We start from the raw sequence: 19,761 nt of genomic DNA, 5'->3' as shown, positions 1-19,761 counted from the left end.
ATTCTTACATGCGTGCTGGTATTACCACACATATAACTTTTTGTTTCGCGGGTAAAATGACATCTCCACCCTCTTTTCCATCATTTCCACCTTGATCTTTCTTTTCCAACAAATGGCTGCATTTCCATTTAGGGGTGCAGCTCGGGTCGGGTTCAACCCGAAAAAAGGTCGGGTGGGTTCATGTTGAATTCGGGTCGGCTTCACAAAATGTACTTTTAAGTAATTGCCCCATAGATCCTATATCTATCTATATGAAGAAAGGTTGAGTTTTGCCGACCCGGGTTAAGTTTGGGTCAGGTTCGGGCTGACTCGACATTTTTTTTTATTATTTTTTTTGAAAAGTTAAAAACTCACATTGGGTTGAGATTTAGGTTGGGAAAAAGGGTTCCTTGGGTCGGGTCGGGTTGAACCTCATCGGGTTGGAAAATCGGGTAGGGTCGGGTTCAAGTTGAATAAATGGTTTCTTGGGTCGGGTTCGGGTTGGCCTCAACCGACCCAACTCGACCCGGGTTGCACCTCTAAATTTTCCAATCTCTTCATGTAATAAAGTCAGGACATTGCTTCCTTTCCCATTTTCAGGTAAGGGGTGGAAATATCATTTGCTAAGCACGCCACTACCAGAAGACCTTGGCAGAGCTGGAGTGAAAGTTTCCTTTTGACTATCCTTTTCCTCCGAAGGTGGCAGATTAGAATATTCCAATCTCTCTACTATTAAGCGCTTTCCCCATCCTTCATCACATAAACATTGTTCTGCTTTGAGTACCTGGCATCTTTGGATACGATGCATCTTTTTGTATCAAAACCCATTGATTTACTTTCTTTTTTTATCCTTCTGTTATTCCTCCTTCAAAGCCCCATTAAAGCCGAAGATCAGATAGTCACTGAATGTGGCTCTCCCAATTCCAATTATAGTTCAGGAAGCCCGTTCGAGAGAAATCTCAATGCCCTCCTCCCTTCTCTGGCTTCAGGCGGTGTTCAAAACATCAGCTCCTTCTACTACACCACTTCGGGCAATGACACAAATCGGGTCTACGGTTTTGCCCAATGCATGTCTGCTGCTTCGGCCGATGTTTGCCGGGAATGCCTCACCAATGCAACAGTACAGAACCTCCAACGCTGTCCAAACCGAACACAAGTGTCTGTTCGTTATTATAACTGTATCTTACGTTACTCGGACCAGCCTTTCCTCTCCCAACTCTCTACTGGGCTAAGGGTTTCTATATGTCGCATAGAGAATGCTTCCAACCCAGAGCTTTTTAATGAGAGATTAGGGGGTCTGATGACAAATATTTCGTCCCTTGCTTCTTCAGACCCTTCTAAGTTTGCCACAGAGGATACCAGATGGGGAGACTTCGGAATCATTTATGGAATGGGACAGTGCACAAGAGATTTGTCACAGACAGACTGTGGTTCGTGTCTTGAAACAATGATCGGTGCAATTCCGAGTAGTTGTTCTAATCTAACTGGAGGGAATATTTATAGTGTGAGTTGTAATATAAGGTACGATCCATATAGTTTCGTTGAAGCCCCACCGCCTCCTCCAGCCATGCCTCCTCCACCATCTCCTCCTCCATCTCCTCCTCCTCCTCCTCAAGAGCCTCCCAGTAAGTGTTTATTTTTCCTTCTCTTTCTATTTAATTCTCATAGATAGCTTTCTTCCATATATCCATTAGTTTTTTTAATGGCAAATAATTAAATTAATGAATAAAGGAACATAGGCAGAAACCTGGCCATCGAGCTGATAAAAGACAAAGCAGTCCGAAGAGAAAAAGAATTAAATAAAACAATGTCAAACCAAAAGCAATAAAGATTTTTTCCAATAAATTGATAAGTTTTTGTTATACAAGTGTATTGTTTTCAAAAATGTTTCAGTTATCCTATTACCATAGAATCCGTCGTCAATACCCGTTGCTACATAGTTGGGTTTTTGGCAAATCAAAACCCTAGGGCATCTGGGATCCGCTCACCTCCGCCTGCTCGACTCTCCTCTGAATAAGGAAACAGAGTGTTGGAAAAGAAGCCATTGAAGATCCAACATTACCTGCTCTCTCTCTCTCTCTCTCTGCGTGCGTGTGTGGTCGGGGTAGCAGCTTAGAATGATTTTTTTTATTGCCATGTGGTCGGAGTAGCAGGTATCTCTTCTTCTTGCCATGGGTTTTGGAACAGAGCGAGCTGGACTGAGTCACGAGCCATGGGTTTTCAAACCCTCTCTCTGCCATGAAATCAGATGAAGAAGCTGCCCTGAAGATTTTTTCCTTTTTGTAGCTTAACGAAAAGGATCTTGGCCTGTTATTTTCAGATGAAAGAGGGTTTTGGGGGTTCTTCTTAAGGACTTGGAACATGCTTGAATCCCTTTCTTATCCTTCTTTCTCTGAACAGATTGCCATGAACCAAGATCTGGGTCATCTTCTTCTCAGATCTGGGTCATCTTCTCAGATCTGAAACGGGTCATCTTCTCAGATCTGACTCGGCTTCTCAAGATCGGATCGGATTCTTCTCCTTCTCAAGATCTGGGTCATCTTCTTCTCAGATCTGGGTCATCTTCTCAGATCTGAAACGGGTCATCTTCTCAGATCTGAATCGGCTTCACAAGATCGGATCGGATTCCGGTTACCGAGAGATCCAGCCTTGTTACTCCGAGCACCGGCGACGGAATCCGGCGGGTGCTCACCGGCGGATCGATTCCATCCCGATCCGGTCCCTGTTTCCGAATCCGGCACCAGAGATCCGACCCCGACGACTTCCAGACGGCAGCAGTACTCAAGACGCTGGGCGGATCTCCGGAATTTGCTTTAGATTCCGGGATCGGAGTTCCGTCAAGGATCCGTTCACAATATTGGGAGAACGACACATTTTGCTGGGTGGTGGAACCTTTGGTGCTTTATATGAACTCCGGCGGGATCAGCCGTGTAGTGGGGGCGAACTCTAGATGGGCAACTGGGGCGAATTTAACCCCGCTTGGATTTCGGCGAATCCAACATGAACCTAGTCATTTGGGCGCCCGGACGGCCTGTGGGCATCCGTTACGGTCTGGGCCTACCGATGAGGTGAGCCTCCGGAATCGCCAAGCTGAAGAGGCGGCTTGGATTCCCGTCCGAACCAGGAAGAACAGACGTCTGGAGAATGCCTTCCACCGAAGACAAAGTCGAGCTTTGGGAGACTGGAGATGCCACAGGTGTACTTTTCGGAATTTTAGCAGGAGGGCCAGCTGCTTGAAATGTCACAAAGCTTGGTCCAGTTTGGACTTCAATTTTCCCAGTCGACACTTACAGAGAGCGGCTTCGGTGGTGAGTCGTCCGCTTCCTCCTCAACCACAGGAGCTCCCTGCTGAGACAGTTAGATCGGAGGCTTTGCTTCCTGCGACTTCAGAAGGGGTAGCTTTCAGCATTGATGTAGTCCCCCTTAAATCTATCAGTAATGCAGACTTGGGGCTATGGGGGAAGATGAAGGAGGGTTGGGATGGTGATCTGGATGCCTTGGAGATATGGCTTGTTCAGAATAGCAGACAAGGGAGTCACGCAGTGGTGTATAAAATTGCTCCTCTTGAACTACACATTGCCATCCCTGCAGGTGCTAATCGTTCGATTTTGATCAGAGACTGGAGTTCTTCATTCGATTCTCCTTTGGCAGACCTGCAAAATTGGGATCTAAAATTTCCTAAGGGGGGGAAATCGTCCTGGTGGAAAATAGAAGGCGTTCCGCCTGATGCTTGGTGTGCAGACAATTTTCGGCGCATCGGTAAAAAATTAGGCCAAGTGGTGGAGGTGGATGTCTCATGCTATGCTGGTTCCGGATATGGGGTGGGTAGGTTGAAGATCGTAACTGGAGGTCGCCCTGGAAATGAACTCTCTATCCAGAGCTCTATCGATGGCACCATTCGCTGGATTCTCGCCTCCCGGGAAATTGACGAAGGAAAAAAGCACTGTGTCAATTTATCAGCTATTGATTCAAATGGGATGCTGGTTGAGGAGGAGGAGGTAAATCATCATCTCATTACTAACAACATGAGTGATATCAATGAGATGATGCCGTCCATCAATGAAGTCCAGCATGCAGTTAATGCATCCATTGTCGTCCCAGAGATCCTCTCAGAGTCGGCCTTCAATGTCGCCAACCCCGGAATGGTGGAATCTGCGCTCCCACCAATCGCCTCTATTCGGGATCAGCAGGAGTTGCCGGATCTCAACCTTAACTCTGAGGCAAATGTTCAAATTCAAACAGAGGGTCCCACACAGGAACTCAGGTGGCACAGTTCCGATCGGCCTATTCAGGGACTTCCCTATTCCGATTCTCCGTACTCCCAGGTCAACAGCTATGCAGATATTATATCTATCTTATCTTCTCCGTATCAAAGAGACTCCTCTCGAGTGGGTGTCAGTCTCGTGCTCGCTTCGGAGCGCGAGGAAATTGATGCACAAGGGGTTGGCGATAAAGTCAGATGGGATTCTTCGCTGGCGGATCTTGGGTCCCAGGAAGGGGAGAGGGATTTCGAGCCTCATCACGTATGTCCTGGCTCAATCACCCCCTCCTCTTCGGCAGTTTTGAGCTCTACCCAGAAGAGTCTTATTTCCAATAACAGTATCTCGGGTAACAATCGATCTTATTATTATGTGACAGCAGAGGAGACTGGGGTCAGCCAGTTGAGAGGACCTAAGACAATAAATCCCACCAGCAGAGGTTTCTTTTTACCTAGAGAAGACTGTTTTTCCCTTCAGTGCCGGGTGGGGCTAAGGATGGTGCTATTTGACAATCGTTGCTGGGGTGATATGCGTTCTATATTCTACTGTACCCCTAGAGGGCGGCCCTTTTGTTCACTAGTCCAGGTTTCACTCGGCAACTACTCCCATCCTCCTTCTCCAAGATGGTGTAGCAAGGCAGTCCTCCAGCCCCTGCTTTGTGCCCCATCACTCTCTTCTTCTCGGGTTGAATCTGGTCCAGTTACTATCCATCAGGTGATTGAATTGATGGTGGATCATACAGTGTCTCTCAGCTCACACTTGGGCCTAGTTTATCCGGGGCCGGCTGAAGATTACCGATCCAACATAAAGGCGGCAGAATTGAGGGAGGTCGATGGAGTGTCATCTCCTGCTCCTATATCCGATGCAAATCTGAAACGTACGGAGAGAGAATTGATACGACTCCACTCAGATATCAATTATGACTCTGGATCGCATAGCAGTGGTCTCAAGCGTAAGACAAAAGGAAGAAAAAATGGAGTTGGGGAGGGGAGGATCTCACCGCACTCTAGTTGTTGATGAAGATTCTATCCTGGAATATCAATGGTTTGGGCTCTCGGGAGAAACGAATTCAAATAAAAGCAATAGTTAAACACCGGCGACCCGAGGTGGTGTGTCTACAGGAAACTAAGATGGAGCAAATCAGTTCCATAGATATGAGTAGCATGGGGTTCAACTCTGATTGGAATTTTGCTTTCGTAGCATCCAAAGGAGCTTCAGGGGGTATCTTGGTGGCATGGGATACAGTCTTGTGGGCCAGCTCGGATGTTTGGCGAGGGGTCTTCTCACTATCTGTAGCCTTCCTCAAATGTAATGATCAATCAGAATGGTTATTCACAGGCGTCTATGGTCCTTTGTCCGCTTCCGACAAGTGTTCTTTTTGGGAAGAATTAAATCAGAGGCGTGGCCTATGTTCTGCTCCTTGGTGTATTGGGGGGGATTTCAATGAAGTTCTAGATTCACGAGATCGAATTGGGGGTCAGCGCATTACTGTGGGTATGAGAAATTTTGCTGATTTTATCGCAAACAACGAGCTAGTCGATTTACCGTTGGGCGGTGCATCTTTCACATGGGCAAGAGGTACGAACCGGAGTCGCCTTGATAGGTTTCTTTTATCGGGCGACTGGTTGACAGGCATCTCAGAAGTTTACCAGCAGGCATTACCCCATTCTGTTTCCGATCATTGCCCTCTTCTTTTGTCCCCTAAAATGGAGTCCTGGGGCGCCCCTCCATTCCGATTTGAATTAGCTTGGCTGGAAAATCCCCTCTTGGAGGCTCAATTAGTTCGATGGTGGGCGGACTGTGCCTTCTCGGGACCCAGTGATGTTGTCATTGGCAAAAAATTAAGGTTCATCAAAGGGAAATTAAAAGCATGGGCTAAGGAGCAGAAAGAGATTGCCCTCGGCAGGAAGAGGGTCCTTGAGGACCGATTGTTGGAGATCCATTCATTGGCTGATCGCGGATCGGCAACGGCGGAGGATTTTGAGCAACAAGGAAGGCTCATCCAAGAACATAAAGAGTTGTTAAGGCTTGAAGAAATCTCATGGCGGCAAAAATCCCGAGTCAAGTGGTTGATGGAGGGGGATAAAAATACAGCCTTCTTCCATGCCATAGCCAGTGCTCGCAGAAGAAGGAACCGAATTGAATCTTTAGAGGTGGAAGGGGCTGTTGTCTCGGACCGGGAGAGGATTATTGCGGAAACTATTGCATTCTACCGATCTTTGTACTCCGATGACGGCCTTGTTCGCCCAATACCCCAAGACATCTGTTTCTCAAATTTGAGTCTGGAAGCTTCTGCTGGATTGGAAATCCCATTCTCTGAGGAGGAAATCAGAATCGCTCTATTCTCTCTAGCTCAGGATAAAGCCCCTGGTCCTGATGGATTCTGCTTGGCTTTCTTTCAGACGTGTTGGGACACAGTCAAATCGGATCTTATTCGTTTCTTCCTAGAGTTTTTTGAGGGTGCTATTCTCGACAAGGGGACGGGGGCGACTTTTCTAGTCCTTATTCCCAAAATTGATGGAGCATCCAAAGTATCAGATTTTCGTCCGATTAGCTTGGTGGGCAGCCTATACAAGGTACTTGCGAAGGTGCTGGCGGACCGTATCAAAGTAGTTCTTCCATCCATTATCTCGGTAAATCAGAGTGCTTTTCTAAGCAAGCGTCAAATTCTTGATTGTTCCTTAACAGCAAATGAGGCAATTGACTATTACCGGCGGTCAGGGGAAGGCGGCATCTTATGTAAGCTTGATATGGAGAAAGCATATGACCGAGTGGATTGGGCCGCTTTAGATTATCTTATGGGTCGTATGGGTTTTGGGGAAAGGTGGAGAGGGTGGATCCGGAATTGCTTATCATCTGCATGGTTTTCTGTTCTACTCAATGGTTCAGCAAAAGGATTCTTCAAATCCTCTAGAGGATTGCGGCAGGGCGACCCTCTCTCTCCATTTCTTTTCTTGATAGTGGCCGAATCCTTATGCAGTATACTGAAAAAGGGTAGTGACATGGGGCTATATAGAGGATTCCTAATTGGGACCAGTAAGGTGGAAGTCTCGCTGCTTCAGTTTGCGGATGATACCCTCCTGTTCTGTTCACCGGTCCTCTCCCAGCTTCTCAACCTTAAAGCCATGCTTCGGTGTTATGAGATGGTCTCAGGTCAACGATCCAATTTTGGCAAATCTCGGTTGTATGCGATTAATGTATCTGAGAGCGAGGCTTCATCCTTCGCCGGAATTATGGGGTGCGGTCTAGATGTCTTTCCCGCTACCTATTTGGGTCTACCTCTCGGGGTGGGCCGTCCGAGACACAACCTATGGGCTCCTATTATACAAAGGATTGAGCGTCGATTGGCCACATGGAAGCGCCGTTTGGTTTCCAAAGGAGGTAGATTGGTGCTTATAAAGGCTGTTCTATCTAATATGCCTATTTATTTTCTATCCCTTTTTCATTGTCCAGCTTCTGTTGCTAAGCGCATAGAGCAAATTCAGAGACGATTTCTGTGGGGTGATTCAAGGACTTCCAAGGGGGTCTCCCTTCTTAAATGGAGTCTAGTCTGCTCTCCAATTAAAAACGGAGGTTTGGGTATCAGGAGAGTTCAACTCTTTAATCAGGCCCTTATGGGCAAGTGGTTGTGGAGATACGGAGAAGAACACTCCTCTTTGTGGGTTCGGGTCATTGACAGTAAGTATGGTTCATCTCCTGGGAATTGGGACTCCGTTGATACTTTCAAAATCAAAGGAATCACAGTATGGAGGGACATATTGCGTTTGAAGTTCTTTTTTGCCCCTGGAGTTCGCTTCAGAGTCTATAGGGGGGATCGAATTCGGTTTTGGCAGGACCCTTGGTGTTCGTCCCATTCTCTTCAAGTTTTGTTTCCTGACTTATATATTGTATCTTCTCAGAAAGAAGCTTGGGTATCGGAATGTTTCGAACGGGTCCAAGGGCAAGTGGAGTGGATTCCCAAGTTCCGTCGAGCCTTTTTTGTTCGGGAGTTAAGCGATTACAGCGCCCTCATCTCCTTATTGGACTCTTGCTTCATCAAGTCTTCGGGCTTAGATCGTCGTATTTGGATTTGGAATCCGTCGGGGATTTTCTCTGTTAAATCTTTTTATCTCCATCTGATCCCCACTCTAGTGGAGCATGCGTCCTCCGCGGTTTGGCGCCTCGCATGCCCTCCAAGAGTTGCTTTCTTTGGGTGGTCGGTTAGCTGGGGACGAATTCAGACGATAGATTTCTTACGGAAGAGAGGAATGTGGCTGGTGGATCACTGCCCACTATGTCTATCCGCCGGGGAATCCATCGACCACTTATTTATACATTGCCAGGTTGCTTCATATATTTGGGGTCATCTCTTTTCTAGATTTGGAGTCAGTTGGGTTGCTTCCAATTCTATGGCCGAATTTATTACGAGTTGGGACTGGGCTCCGTGGAAGAGGAAAGGTCGAATTTTGTGGAAGATGTGTCTCTTAGCCTCCTGGTTGGTTCTTGTGGAAAGAGCGGAATGCGCGGGTCTTTGAAGGGAAGGTCAGGTCCCCATATTGGATTTATATACAGGTGGTAGCAGCGGTCATCTCCTGGGCCCGTTCCCTTCCTCTTTTTCGGTTTGTTTCTGCGTATGCCCTTTGGGAAGGGTGGTCAACCATATGCATGGAATCGGTTACCAAAGTGAAATCTCGACCCTCCTGGTCCCCCCCCGCCACCGGGGTCTCTGAAGCTCAATTTTGACGGTTCCTCTATCGGTAACCCAGGAGCGGCTGGAGTGGGGGGGTTATGTCGGAACCATAAAGGGGAAGTCATTTGGGCCTATTCGGGGCCTCTTGGATTTGCCGACTCGTCTGAGGCGGAGGTTCGAGCCGTTCACAGTGGGATTCTTTCCATGCCTCGCTTGGAGTGTGACAGTCTGATAGTCGAAGGCGATTCCGTAAATGTTATTCGCTGGCTTTCGGGAGACGCTTCTCCCCCTTGGAGATTTGTGCATTTCTTTGAGGAGATAGAGGATAGAGGAAAGGGCTACTCCATGGTCTTTCAGCATGTCCGGAGATCGGCCAATGTGGCAGCCGACTCTCTGGCTAAGAGTGGTGTTTCCCGGGCCGAATTGGAGTGTTTTGACTATCTCCCCCCTTGAGTCATTGTCTTGCTATTTTATTTGCTCATTGTTCCGACAGGATCATCTCGGTTCTGCTTATTCATATATATAAATATATATTCTGTTGCTTTCTTCAAAAAAAAAAAAGATTTTTTCCAATGATGGCCTAGAAGCTCTCTTCCTAGCTAACTTATCTGCCTCGCTATTTGCCGACCTTCAAACATGTAGATTTTCAACCAAGTCTTACTCAATCTCAAAATTGAGATGCATAGATCTTAATGAATCTAACCTAAAAAAGTATAACCATGTATGTAGCCATAAGATTATTAAATAGTATAATAAAATAATTTGAAAAACAAAAACTCATCTGGACAGGTTCACATCCCGCAAGTTCTTGATCGAAAGAATCGATATTGAAGCCTCAATCTATATCTGGAATTTGATTATGAACTAAGTAAATTACCCACCGGCAGTCTACTTTGGAAACACGATCGAGAGAACAGAAGAACTACCCTGTTGGAGAAGGTTGTGTCACTTAAGAACTCCCCTTGTGGAGAGTTTTTTGTGTGTTTTCTTTTTTTGGTTTTTGCAAGAGATCTGATCAACTCTCAAGAGACCTCTTCTGCAATTGAGACATGACTTTTTTTTCCAGCAAAGTTCTGCAGCTGTATTCAAATCTGAAACAGCCAGGATTAGGTATAGATAGTCTGCTCTTACATTCAGTTTGAATACTTGTATACAGTACAGACAGCTGGGCCTTGGAACTCTGGAACAAAGCAGAGGAATTCATGTAGATGCTTTCAAATTCATCCTAAATAGTGATAGATTCTTGGGTTCTTTGCTTATAGGTTTATGATAAAAGAACCTGGGAGTATCACTCTCTGAATCCACTGCATAATTTTGAGGAATTTTTTTTTTCAAAAGGCTTCTTATTCTTTTGTAACTTGAGGGCAAGCACCATCATTCCCAAAACTCAATAAGGCTTTAAAAAGGTAAATAAATCCATGCAAAAAAACTAAAGAGATCAACAAAGAATACACAGTCCTCAGAGACAGAAACACAGCAGATATTTTTCTTTTGAAAGGTAATAATTTTATTGATAAGTGTAATCTTATTACAAACACGGGGACAAGGCGCCCCACCTGTGTAAGAATTTTGCAGGAAAATCCCACCAAAAGGAATTTTTCCCGGCCCCTCCCAAAGAATATTAAGCGTTGCATTAGGGACAGAAACTGCTGGACAGTATCTCGTAATCAGCACCAAGTCTAAACCCTATCTGACCAGCCTAGATAACAGAGACTACTGGAAACAATATCTAAACACTATATATTTATCATCTATGCAACATTAACATATTGTAAACACCTAAAATTTAAGTATTGGACATAAATCATTTCAATTTCAATTTCCAGAGCTGTGTCTGGAGTCTGGAGTCTAGACATAAATCAAGTCTTGGACAGAAATCTACTGATCCAAGCATATTGATTCAGGAAAGGGAAAGGGAAACCAAGAACTGAACAAGAAGAAACTTGGGTTTTGGAAAACAAATTCTGATCGCTCCAGAGAGAAATAGTTCTTGTGTAGGGCACAAATCATTGGGGTTCCACACAAAAGCAAATAGTCCCACATCGGATAAGTGAAATGGATGGGGATGGGCTATAAGGGAATGGGCACCCTCTCTCTAACGGCTAGCTTTTAGGAGTGAGTTCTACCCGGTTAAAAAAATATTTGTTAGGGAGGGCCAAAACCCACCGCCAATAACACCCGTCAATCTACCACCGGCGAACACACAGAAATACCCAATATCTTGCACTGCAAGATGCAGAAAATCATGCCAACAAACCACAACCACAAAGGGAAATCACAAGCAATCACAAGAAGACACGAATATACGTGGTTCACCACAGTGGGCTACTCCATGGACAAGGCAACACAAAAAATCCACTATTTAGAACCAATAGTACAATGTTACCTCCACGGGTAAAATCCACTGATAAAATCCTTCTCTCCAACCTTCTATGAAACCCCGAAGCAACCCTCAAATTTTTACACAGAGTATGAGGAAAAGCCCTTTGGAAAACCCTCCAATACAATGCTTCTCTTGCAAATAAGAAAACTCTATGGGGAAGAAGAACAATGGAAGAAGAACACACATTGAGTAAACAAGAAGATGAGGAAATACCCTTTTTACTTCATCACAAAAAACCTTCCAAGAGCCCAAGACAAAACCCCTATTTTTGCTCCAACCTTTTTCTCCTCTCTTCTCTTCTCAACACCTTGAGTAACCAAGTAGAGATCCTTGCTTTTGCTTCACAACAAAAGCCCTTCCTAGAGCCCCAAGAGGAAACCCCTATTCTTGCCCTAGACTTTCTCCTCCTCTCTACTCTTCTCAAAGCCTCACTCTCTCAAGTTCTAAGACTCTTTACAACCCTTTCTTGCTTCTATATACAAATACACACCCCACTTAAAGACCAAGTGGGACCCACTCCAAGAAAGAAGCAAAAAAAAGAAAAGAAAAGAAAATAATAACTAAAGTGATTATGCATCGCCGTTTTAGCACAAATTTCTACCATAGTTATATATCAGCATTCAACAATAACCCACAAAAATAAAAATAAGAGAATATCGTGAAAGACTTTTCCTAATCTTCTCTATCTACTAAGGCAAGAATTTTGACCTAAAAATTAGAATGATTATGTGCTACGAACCCAAATCGGTTCGTAACGTGATTGATCTTCCTAGAGGGAAGATCAACCTCTTGACCCACTTTGACGGAAGGGTCGGCCCTCCTTTATGCTTAAAGACACAATTTCTAGGGTAATTTCTTCATTAATTTCAAAAAGACTACTTACATGTTTATAAAAAGCCCACTTGACCACTCCCTCTAAAACTCCTACCCAAGCCAATCTAAATAACCCTTATCTCTAAGACTCCTATCCATACCAAACAACTAGAGAGAAAATTTCACAAGCTATAAAAAATGTAAAGTAATCTATTCTACCCTAAGTGGACCCATCTAGACACTTAACATTCCACCCGCCTTAAAATCAACTTGTCTTCAAGGTTGAGGATTCAATTCCAGTCAATTGGTGAAAAATGAGATCTTCTAGAGGACTTTCCAAAATTCTTCTCTCTTCTCCTTTTCTTTTTCTTATCTCTTCTTCTTTTCACCTTGTGATTAGTCATCATTTCGTATGTTGTCATCAAGGGTTGAGGCAATTCCATTTTCAAATCGATCTCATCATGAAGTTCATCAAAGCACTTTCGATGTGTTTCTTTGGAATGATTGGGATGTTGATGCACAAATGGGTATTGGGTGGGGATCTTCTCCATGCAATTGACCAATTTGAGTAAAACGACAGATGTTTTGACAACAACCATATCAGAATTGACAACGCTAATAATTATCGACGCCTTTCTTTTGTGGCCTTTTATCTTTACTCTTTCTTCTATCTGATTTCTTTCTCTCATCTTTTCTTTCGCCCTCTTTTTGTTTCATGTTTTCTTTTTCAACGTGTAGACGTTCTCGACGGTGCTCTCGATGAACTCTTTACTTAGCTTCTACAGACATAGAGGTTCTTCTAACTTCATGCTAAACGACAATGCTATCTTGTTGAACTTAGCATTCATAGAAACTAGATGTCTTTTGATCTCTCTCATAGTCTCGTCCCATTGATCCATTGTTCTTCTGATTTGCTTTTGCACGAGGCCGAATCATGCTGCTCTGACACTAATTGTTATGAACCCAAATCGATTTGTAACGTGATTGATCTTCTTAAAGGGAATATCAGCCTCTTGACCCACTTTGAGGAAGGGGCCAGTCCTCCTTTGTGCTCGAAGACACAATTTCTAGGATAATTTCTTCATTAATTTGAAAAAGATTACTTACATGTTATTTATAGAAAACCCACTTGACCACTTCCTCTAAACCCAAGCCAATCTAGATTACCCTTATTTGTGAGACTATCCATACCAAACAACTAGAGAGAAAATTCCACAAAATATAAACTGGTTTATTCTACCTTAAGTGAGACTCATCTAGGCACGTAACATTCCACCCCCCTTGAAATCAACCTTGTCCTCACGGATGTAGGTTAGGCATTGGCTAGCTGGTGAAAAATGAGATCTTGCGCATGACTTTTCGACATTCATCTCCCCTCTCTCGTCTTTTTTTCTTTTTCCTTCACCCTCTCTTTTCTCTTCTTTTCGTCTTTCGATTAGTCACAATTTTGTATGTTGTCATCAAGGGTTGAGACAGGTCCATTTCAAACCGATCTCATCATGCCATAATCAAAGCTCTTTTGTTGTGTTTTTTTTAAGAATGATTGGGATGTTGATGCACATATGGTTGTGGGAGAGGATCTTCTCATTGGCATTGAGTAATTTGAGCAAAATAAAGGACCAAAACTTCAAATGGGCATAAATTTTGATCCAGCCATCGGATCGGGTCCATAAGTACTCATTAAATCCTGCTCGATGAGCACCATCATTCACCTAATTGAAAGAAGATCCATTTTGTCTCCATACAATCACATGAAAAGGATGCTTATGTGGTCAAATCCCAATTTTTATATTAGCTGATTTTGAAGCTTTTGAGCCTAGATTTTTTTAGGGGAGCATAATTAAGTAAATTACAGTCAATTGGGAAGTTTTAAGTGAATCAGGATTTATTTAATATTTTTGGCAATTTTACTATTTTGGATATGTTAAGGTTTTGGAGTCTCAGGTTTATAGATGGAATTTTAGCAAGCACAAATTCAGTTTTTTGGAATATAGTTCGAGTTTTCATTCAGAATTGGATTAATGGTGATTGTTTGATGTTGAAGACGATCTTCTTCCCTGTGTTTTTTGTGCTCTCCACTATGCCAAAAGGATAGCATCCCAATAAAAATTACATAAATCGTAATTGATTAAATCAAATAGCATCATAATTAAGAAATCTTCCAGAAAAAGCATGACTAATTATGAGAAAATATCTTGTTTTTGCAGATAGCAAGAAAAACTCATCTCGAACCATTGCTGCTATCACCATTCCCACAGTTGTTGTGGTGGTGCTACTTGGCACAATCTGCTGTTATTTACTAAGAAGAAAGGCAAAGAAAAGTTTAATTGGTAAGTGGCATCGTTTTACATCACTTTGAAATATATAATCAATATATTTCATGTCTCCATGAATTTGAGAAGATAAAATGCTACTCCTTTGGGCTTCTTATTCCCTAAAACATGCTTTTATGGAGGTTGCCCTATTATTTATTTCAGGAAATTGGAAATGGAAAGCTTTACGTCCCTAGAAAATTATCTTGAATTGAATTTCTATCATTTTTTTTAACTTCGTGCAGGTGAGCATGAAACTAGGAGTGTTGAGTCCTTGCAGTTTCCCTTGAGTATAATTATATCTGCCACTAACAACTTCTCTGACGCTAATATGCTTGGACGAGGTGGATTTGGTTCTGTTTATAAGGTAATAACTACAGTACATATTAAACTATAATTTGTAAATGCTAGATACTTAGGTTCATATTTTTTGTCATTTCTTTATCAGTAGGTTCTTATCAATTTGCAGGGCAAGTTGACGGATGGGCTAGAAATAGCTGTCAAGAGGCTGTCAAGGGATTCAGGGCAGGGTTTGGAAGAGTTCAGGAACGAGGTAGCATTAATTGCTAAGCTTCAGCACAGGAATCTCGTTAGGTTGTTGGGTTTCTGTGTGGAAGGAGAAGAAAGGATACTCATCTACGAATACGTCCCAAATAAAAGCCTTGACAACTTTCTATTTGGTTAGACACCGTTTGCACAAACAACTCTCCTACTCTGTTCTTTCTCATGTTGAATTGAAATCAAGTGTGCACTGACTGACATCCTCTAATTTCGATAAAACAAAAATGATGCCCATGACTTTTGAACCCATGCACCTTTCAGTTTTTTGAATTACTTGTAAGCATATTTTGCATTTTAACATGATCTTTTATGTGGAAATTTACAGATCCTCTTAAAAGGGAGCAACTAGATTGGCAAAGACGTTACAAAATCATTGAAGGGATTGCTCGAGGCCTTCTTTACCTTCATGAAGATTCTCGGCTTAGGATTATTCATCGAGATCTCAAAGCCGGCAATATTTTGCTAGATGGGGATATGAACGCCAAAATCTCTGATTTTGGCATGGCAAGGATTTTTGGTGTGGACCAAACTCAAGGAAATACAAACAGAATTGCTGGGACCTTGTATGTTTTGGAACCACGATTCCCTTGCTTATTTATTTTATTAACTGATTCAATAACTCTCTAACTCCCTTGAATATTAACAAATGGAATCTAATTTGAATATGATCACAAAATTATCAATTTAAAGCTGAAACTGAGATTTTTTTTATTGTTACCAACTTACAGTGGATACATGGCCCCAGAATACGCAATGCAAGGGCTATTTTCAGTTAAATCAGATGTGTATAGCTTTGGTATTTTAGTTTTGGAGATTGTGACTGGTCAGAAGAGCACCAGTATCTATCAGTCTGATCAAGCTATGGACCTCCCAAGCTATGTAAGTACTAATTTTCTCTTTTCGTATTCTATAGTTGGACTCAAAATTAGCATCTCATCTTGTAAGTTCTCTCATGATTTTGAACACCAGTCTTTCATACAAATTTTCGAAGAACTGATCTAAATTCAGATGAATGTATCTGTGAATTGGCATAGGCATGGAGACAATGGAATGATGGAACGATTTTGGATATGATAGATCCATCTTTGAGGGAGCATGCTCCAACAAATGAAATCATGAGATGTATCCACATTGCATTATTATGTGTTCAAGAAGAGGTAGCTGATAGACCAACAATGTCTTCAGTGATTCTCATGCTAAGCAGTTATTCTCTCACTCTTTCATCACCAATACAACCTGCATATTTTGTTGGTAGTCGAACTACGTCAGATGTGTTTGGAGCGAAAAATGGTTCGCAGATAACGGAGACGGATACAACTGAAAGGGGAGAAACGCCATTGTCTGTAAATGAGATGTCAGTTACTGAGTTATACCCTCGATAGTTTAGTGGATAAGGAGTATTTAAAATCATGTGGAGTGAATTTACTTAAATTCAAATATGTCTCATTGGACTTATTGGCTATCATGTAATGATGACACAATATAGATCGTAATTCTGAATATATATCATGTATGCATTTCCTTTCATATATTTATAAGAGGGGGTGGGGAGGTGAGAATGGGGATGAAGAGTTGGTTTATTGTCCAACTGTGTTGGAATTTGAATGTCTTGGAAAGAGGAATGTCGTTGCATGTTCTCTTGAGTATCATTATTACAAGGTTGTATTATCGAAGAGTCTTGTAGGAAATACAATAAGTTCTTTAATCGATACTTCGGAAAAGAAGAGGGTTGAAGAGTTTCAGGGTTTTCTGTGTCACTAAAAAGGGATTTGCTAGGGACCATTGCAGAAGGCATTTCGCGCCCGGGCTGTTGCATGAGAGAGCAGCCACCTCAGATGAATTAAATGCGTTAGACAAAAAGTTAGCCTGTGTGGCTGCTCTCTCATGCAACAGCCCAGCCATGAAATGCTTTTTTGCGATGGTCCCTAGCAAATATCGTATAAATATGTAGCATCCACGATTCAAAATATAAGAAGAAAAATATGAAAAGTAGGAGCAAAATTTGTGTTAGCCTAGGTGAAGAGTGTCAACAACTTGCACCCGAATTTGAGTATAAAGTGGACCGTAGACCAGACCATATTAATCTTTTTTTTTCAGAGCAGAAATGTGCTCCATTATCACTTTGCCCTCTTCGCAAATGAGTGAGATTGGAACTAACCAGCTTTAACTCTATTAAATGTCACACTTTTCAACGCGTTTCACTTACGTAGCTCTCACCTTTAGGGCCCGTTTGGATGCAGAGAAGATTTTGATTTGGATTTCTCACATCTGCAGCCCTTTTTGCATTGTAATTTGGATCCAATCAAATGCTTGGATTTCCAATTTAGCAACTGACAGTGAAAAAATCAGATTTCCAAATAAGCTGTGCAAATAAGAAATTAGAAATCCACAGATGTGGCAGTTTCCTTCACCCTCTTTGCTTCTCAACCTCTCCCCTCTAATAGGAAGTACCCTCTTCCCCCTCTCTCTCCCTCAACATGAGCTGCCAGATCTATTCATTTTGTATTCAAAACTCAGTTCCAAATCCAAATACAATATGAGGTATCCAAACGGGCCCTTATTGTTATTTTTCTTCACCAATCATAGCAGATAGAGATGATTAGATTAGTCATCCATCCTTGATATTCAGTCGCCTGTTACGCATTGATTAGTCTAAACTAAAGACTCTTCCCCCATTTAAGACTTTTAAACACGCCAATGTCCATTGACCAAGATTGGCTAAGTTACTACCACGATTCCTCTCTCTCACAGAGCCCGGTACTCCGTCCTTTTCCAAGTTCCCATTTTGAATTTGTCTAATTTTATGTCTTTTAGAGAAGGTTTCACTGTTGAAACATCTCTCTTCAGAGAAGGTGACTGTATCTTTGATTGGTTAGCCAATAACATGGTACAACCTTATTTGGTACAAGGGGCACGTCCCACATCACACCATCAAGGCTTGGCAAGTGATCCAGGGAAAAATATATACTTCGAGCACCCTCACAGATTTAGGCCTCAGAGCCAACAACACTTGTTTTGCTCTGTTTCTTTTGACATAAAATGGGCATAAAACAAATTTTACTTCCATTTTTTTCGCCCGAAACTAACGACCAAATATTTTTAAATGTGCTAACTCTTCTTGGATTTGGAGTTCCATCCATTGGAGATATTGATTCCGGGGAAAACCCCTTGAAGGACCATTCCAAGAAGGTAATCATATACTTAAAGCACTTCCATGGAGAAGGAAAATTCTCCACCGCAATCAACTGTGCTTTTGCATCAGCTACAAGCTACATCTAATGTGAATGAAATTGCAGGATATTTGAAGCCAAATTAACACACAAGCAAGTCCTCCACAAATCTATAATCTGCAGAGATTTATCTAGCTTTCTATATGTTCTCAACAATAAAGTAATAGACAATGCCATGAATAGAGCGATCCTTGGCAACTTCCAATACGCCCTCTTCCCTACTACTGGATCATCAAACTGGCTCCCTCTGAGCTAAAGCCAAATGCTGATGTCTCGCACACTGATCCAGGCTAAAGCTCTCTCTGAGCTAATTCCCACTTCGAACAGGATTTTTTAGAACTGTTTTCTCTCGCCATTCTCCATATCCCCTTTCTTTGTTCTTACAAGTAATCAAGGCACATAAGGCATGTTCGCTAGGCCACTGGTTTCGTGAGTGCACATTACCAGCACATGAGTTGTTTTATCCTAGAATCAACCGTCATCAACCCATTTGCATCTTCTATTTGTTCGAGTGGGGTCGATTTTGTCTAAGGACAACAAGTTTTGACCTGTGCTTCAACTAGAAAAGTGATCAAACTTGTTTGATTTCATTTACAGTGTTCAGAATAAATTATAAATAATTATCAGATCATCTTTCATGTGATTCGGATTACAACAATTGGTTTCTTGCGGTATTGCTAATGACATCTTAGCATTCTGAGATTATACATTGAATTTGAGTTTATATGTACCAAAAATTCCAACCTACTATCATTATACGATCAACAACTTCAACAAAATTGAAAACTAAACCATTATCCAAATTACTAACCTACACTTGTATATTTTTATCTTGTATCTCTTAGAGGTCTGATTAGTAATTCCGATTGATCAGATTCACTTGTAGTCACGCTTGAGAGTATATCCGGTCTCACCCTGCTCTCAGCACAAAATGCAGGCGTCAAAGGTGTTGGAAGAGTTATAGAGTTTCTATTGAGCATGAGAACAACTGACGACATTGTGGGTCTTTGAGCTGCATTTTTTTGAACAAATAGTAATCCAATATGAATGCATGGAAACACCTTGTCTCTCTGGTGTTGTTCCCCAAGCGTTCGATCCACTGCGTCTAACACAGTTCCTTCCATCCAATGTTGCGATGTCTGTTGGGTCCATGAAAATTGTAAATCTTTGTCTAAAGCTACATAATTAGATTATCCGTAGAAACATACCATCCATAAATTCATACTTACATAGCTTAGAAGGTTTGTAGCCCCACATGACTCAAGGAAACCAGCATTCCTTCGGCCAGTTATGATCTCTCGAACTAAAACACCAAAGCTAAATACATCTGATCTGGTTGAAAACTGCCCATGATATACGTATTCAGGAGACATATATCCACTGAAGGTGTCAACAATCAAATGATGTTTGCTTCCTCTTTAAATTCAAAAGTACTAGTAAGATAAATTTTTAATCTATATAGAATTATGTAAAACGAAATATGGTTGGAGGGATTTCATGTTCGGTAAGGACAAAAAAAAATTTCCATGGAATATTTGTGGGGCCAATTGTGAGA

General features: G+C 42.2%; 1 protein-coding gene across 2 annotated transcripts; it reads left to right on the top strand.

Annotated features, from left to right (window-relative positions):
* The first annotated feature begins 469 nt into the window (after positions 1-469).
* LOC143854212 (cysteine-rich receptor-like protein kinase 10) lies at positions 470-16,476 on the top strand. 2 transcript variants are annotated; one of them, XM_077364061.1, is made up of 7 exons: positions 470-1,604; positions 14,311-14,433; positions 14,661-14,782; positions 14,885-15,095; positions 15,302-15,539; positions 15,705-15,855; positions 16,011-16,476. In XM_077364061.1, exons 1-7 carry the CDS (start codon positions 782-784, stop codon positions 16,356-16,358), a joined length of 2,016 nt encoding a protein of 671 aa, XP_077220176.1. In that variant the 5' UTR covers positions 470-781; the 3' UTR covers positions 16,359-16,476. The 2 variants fall into 2 exon arrangements, with proteins under 2 accessions (XP_077220176.1, XP_077220177.1); XM_077364062.1 differs by lacking the exon at positions 470-1,604 and adding an exon at positions 9,798-10,017.
* The last annotated feature ends 3,285 nt before the right edge of the window (positions 16,477-19,761 follow it).

This window comes from Tasmannia lanceolata, unplaced genomic scaffold (genome assembly GCF_043159265.1).
Source record: "Tasmannia lanceolata isolate RefF3 unplaced genomic scaffold, GAP_Taslan_0.1 ptg000020l, whole genome shotgun sequence".
Taxonomy (NCBI): domain Eukaryota; kingdom Viridiplantae; phylum Streptophyta; class Magnoliopsida; order Canellales; family Winteraceae; genus Tasmannia; species Tasmannia lanceolata.
The sequence above is the reverse complement of the archived record's forward strand: the minus strand, read 5'-3'. Positions and strand labels throughout refer to the sequence as shown.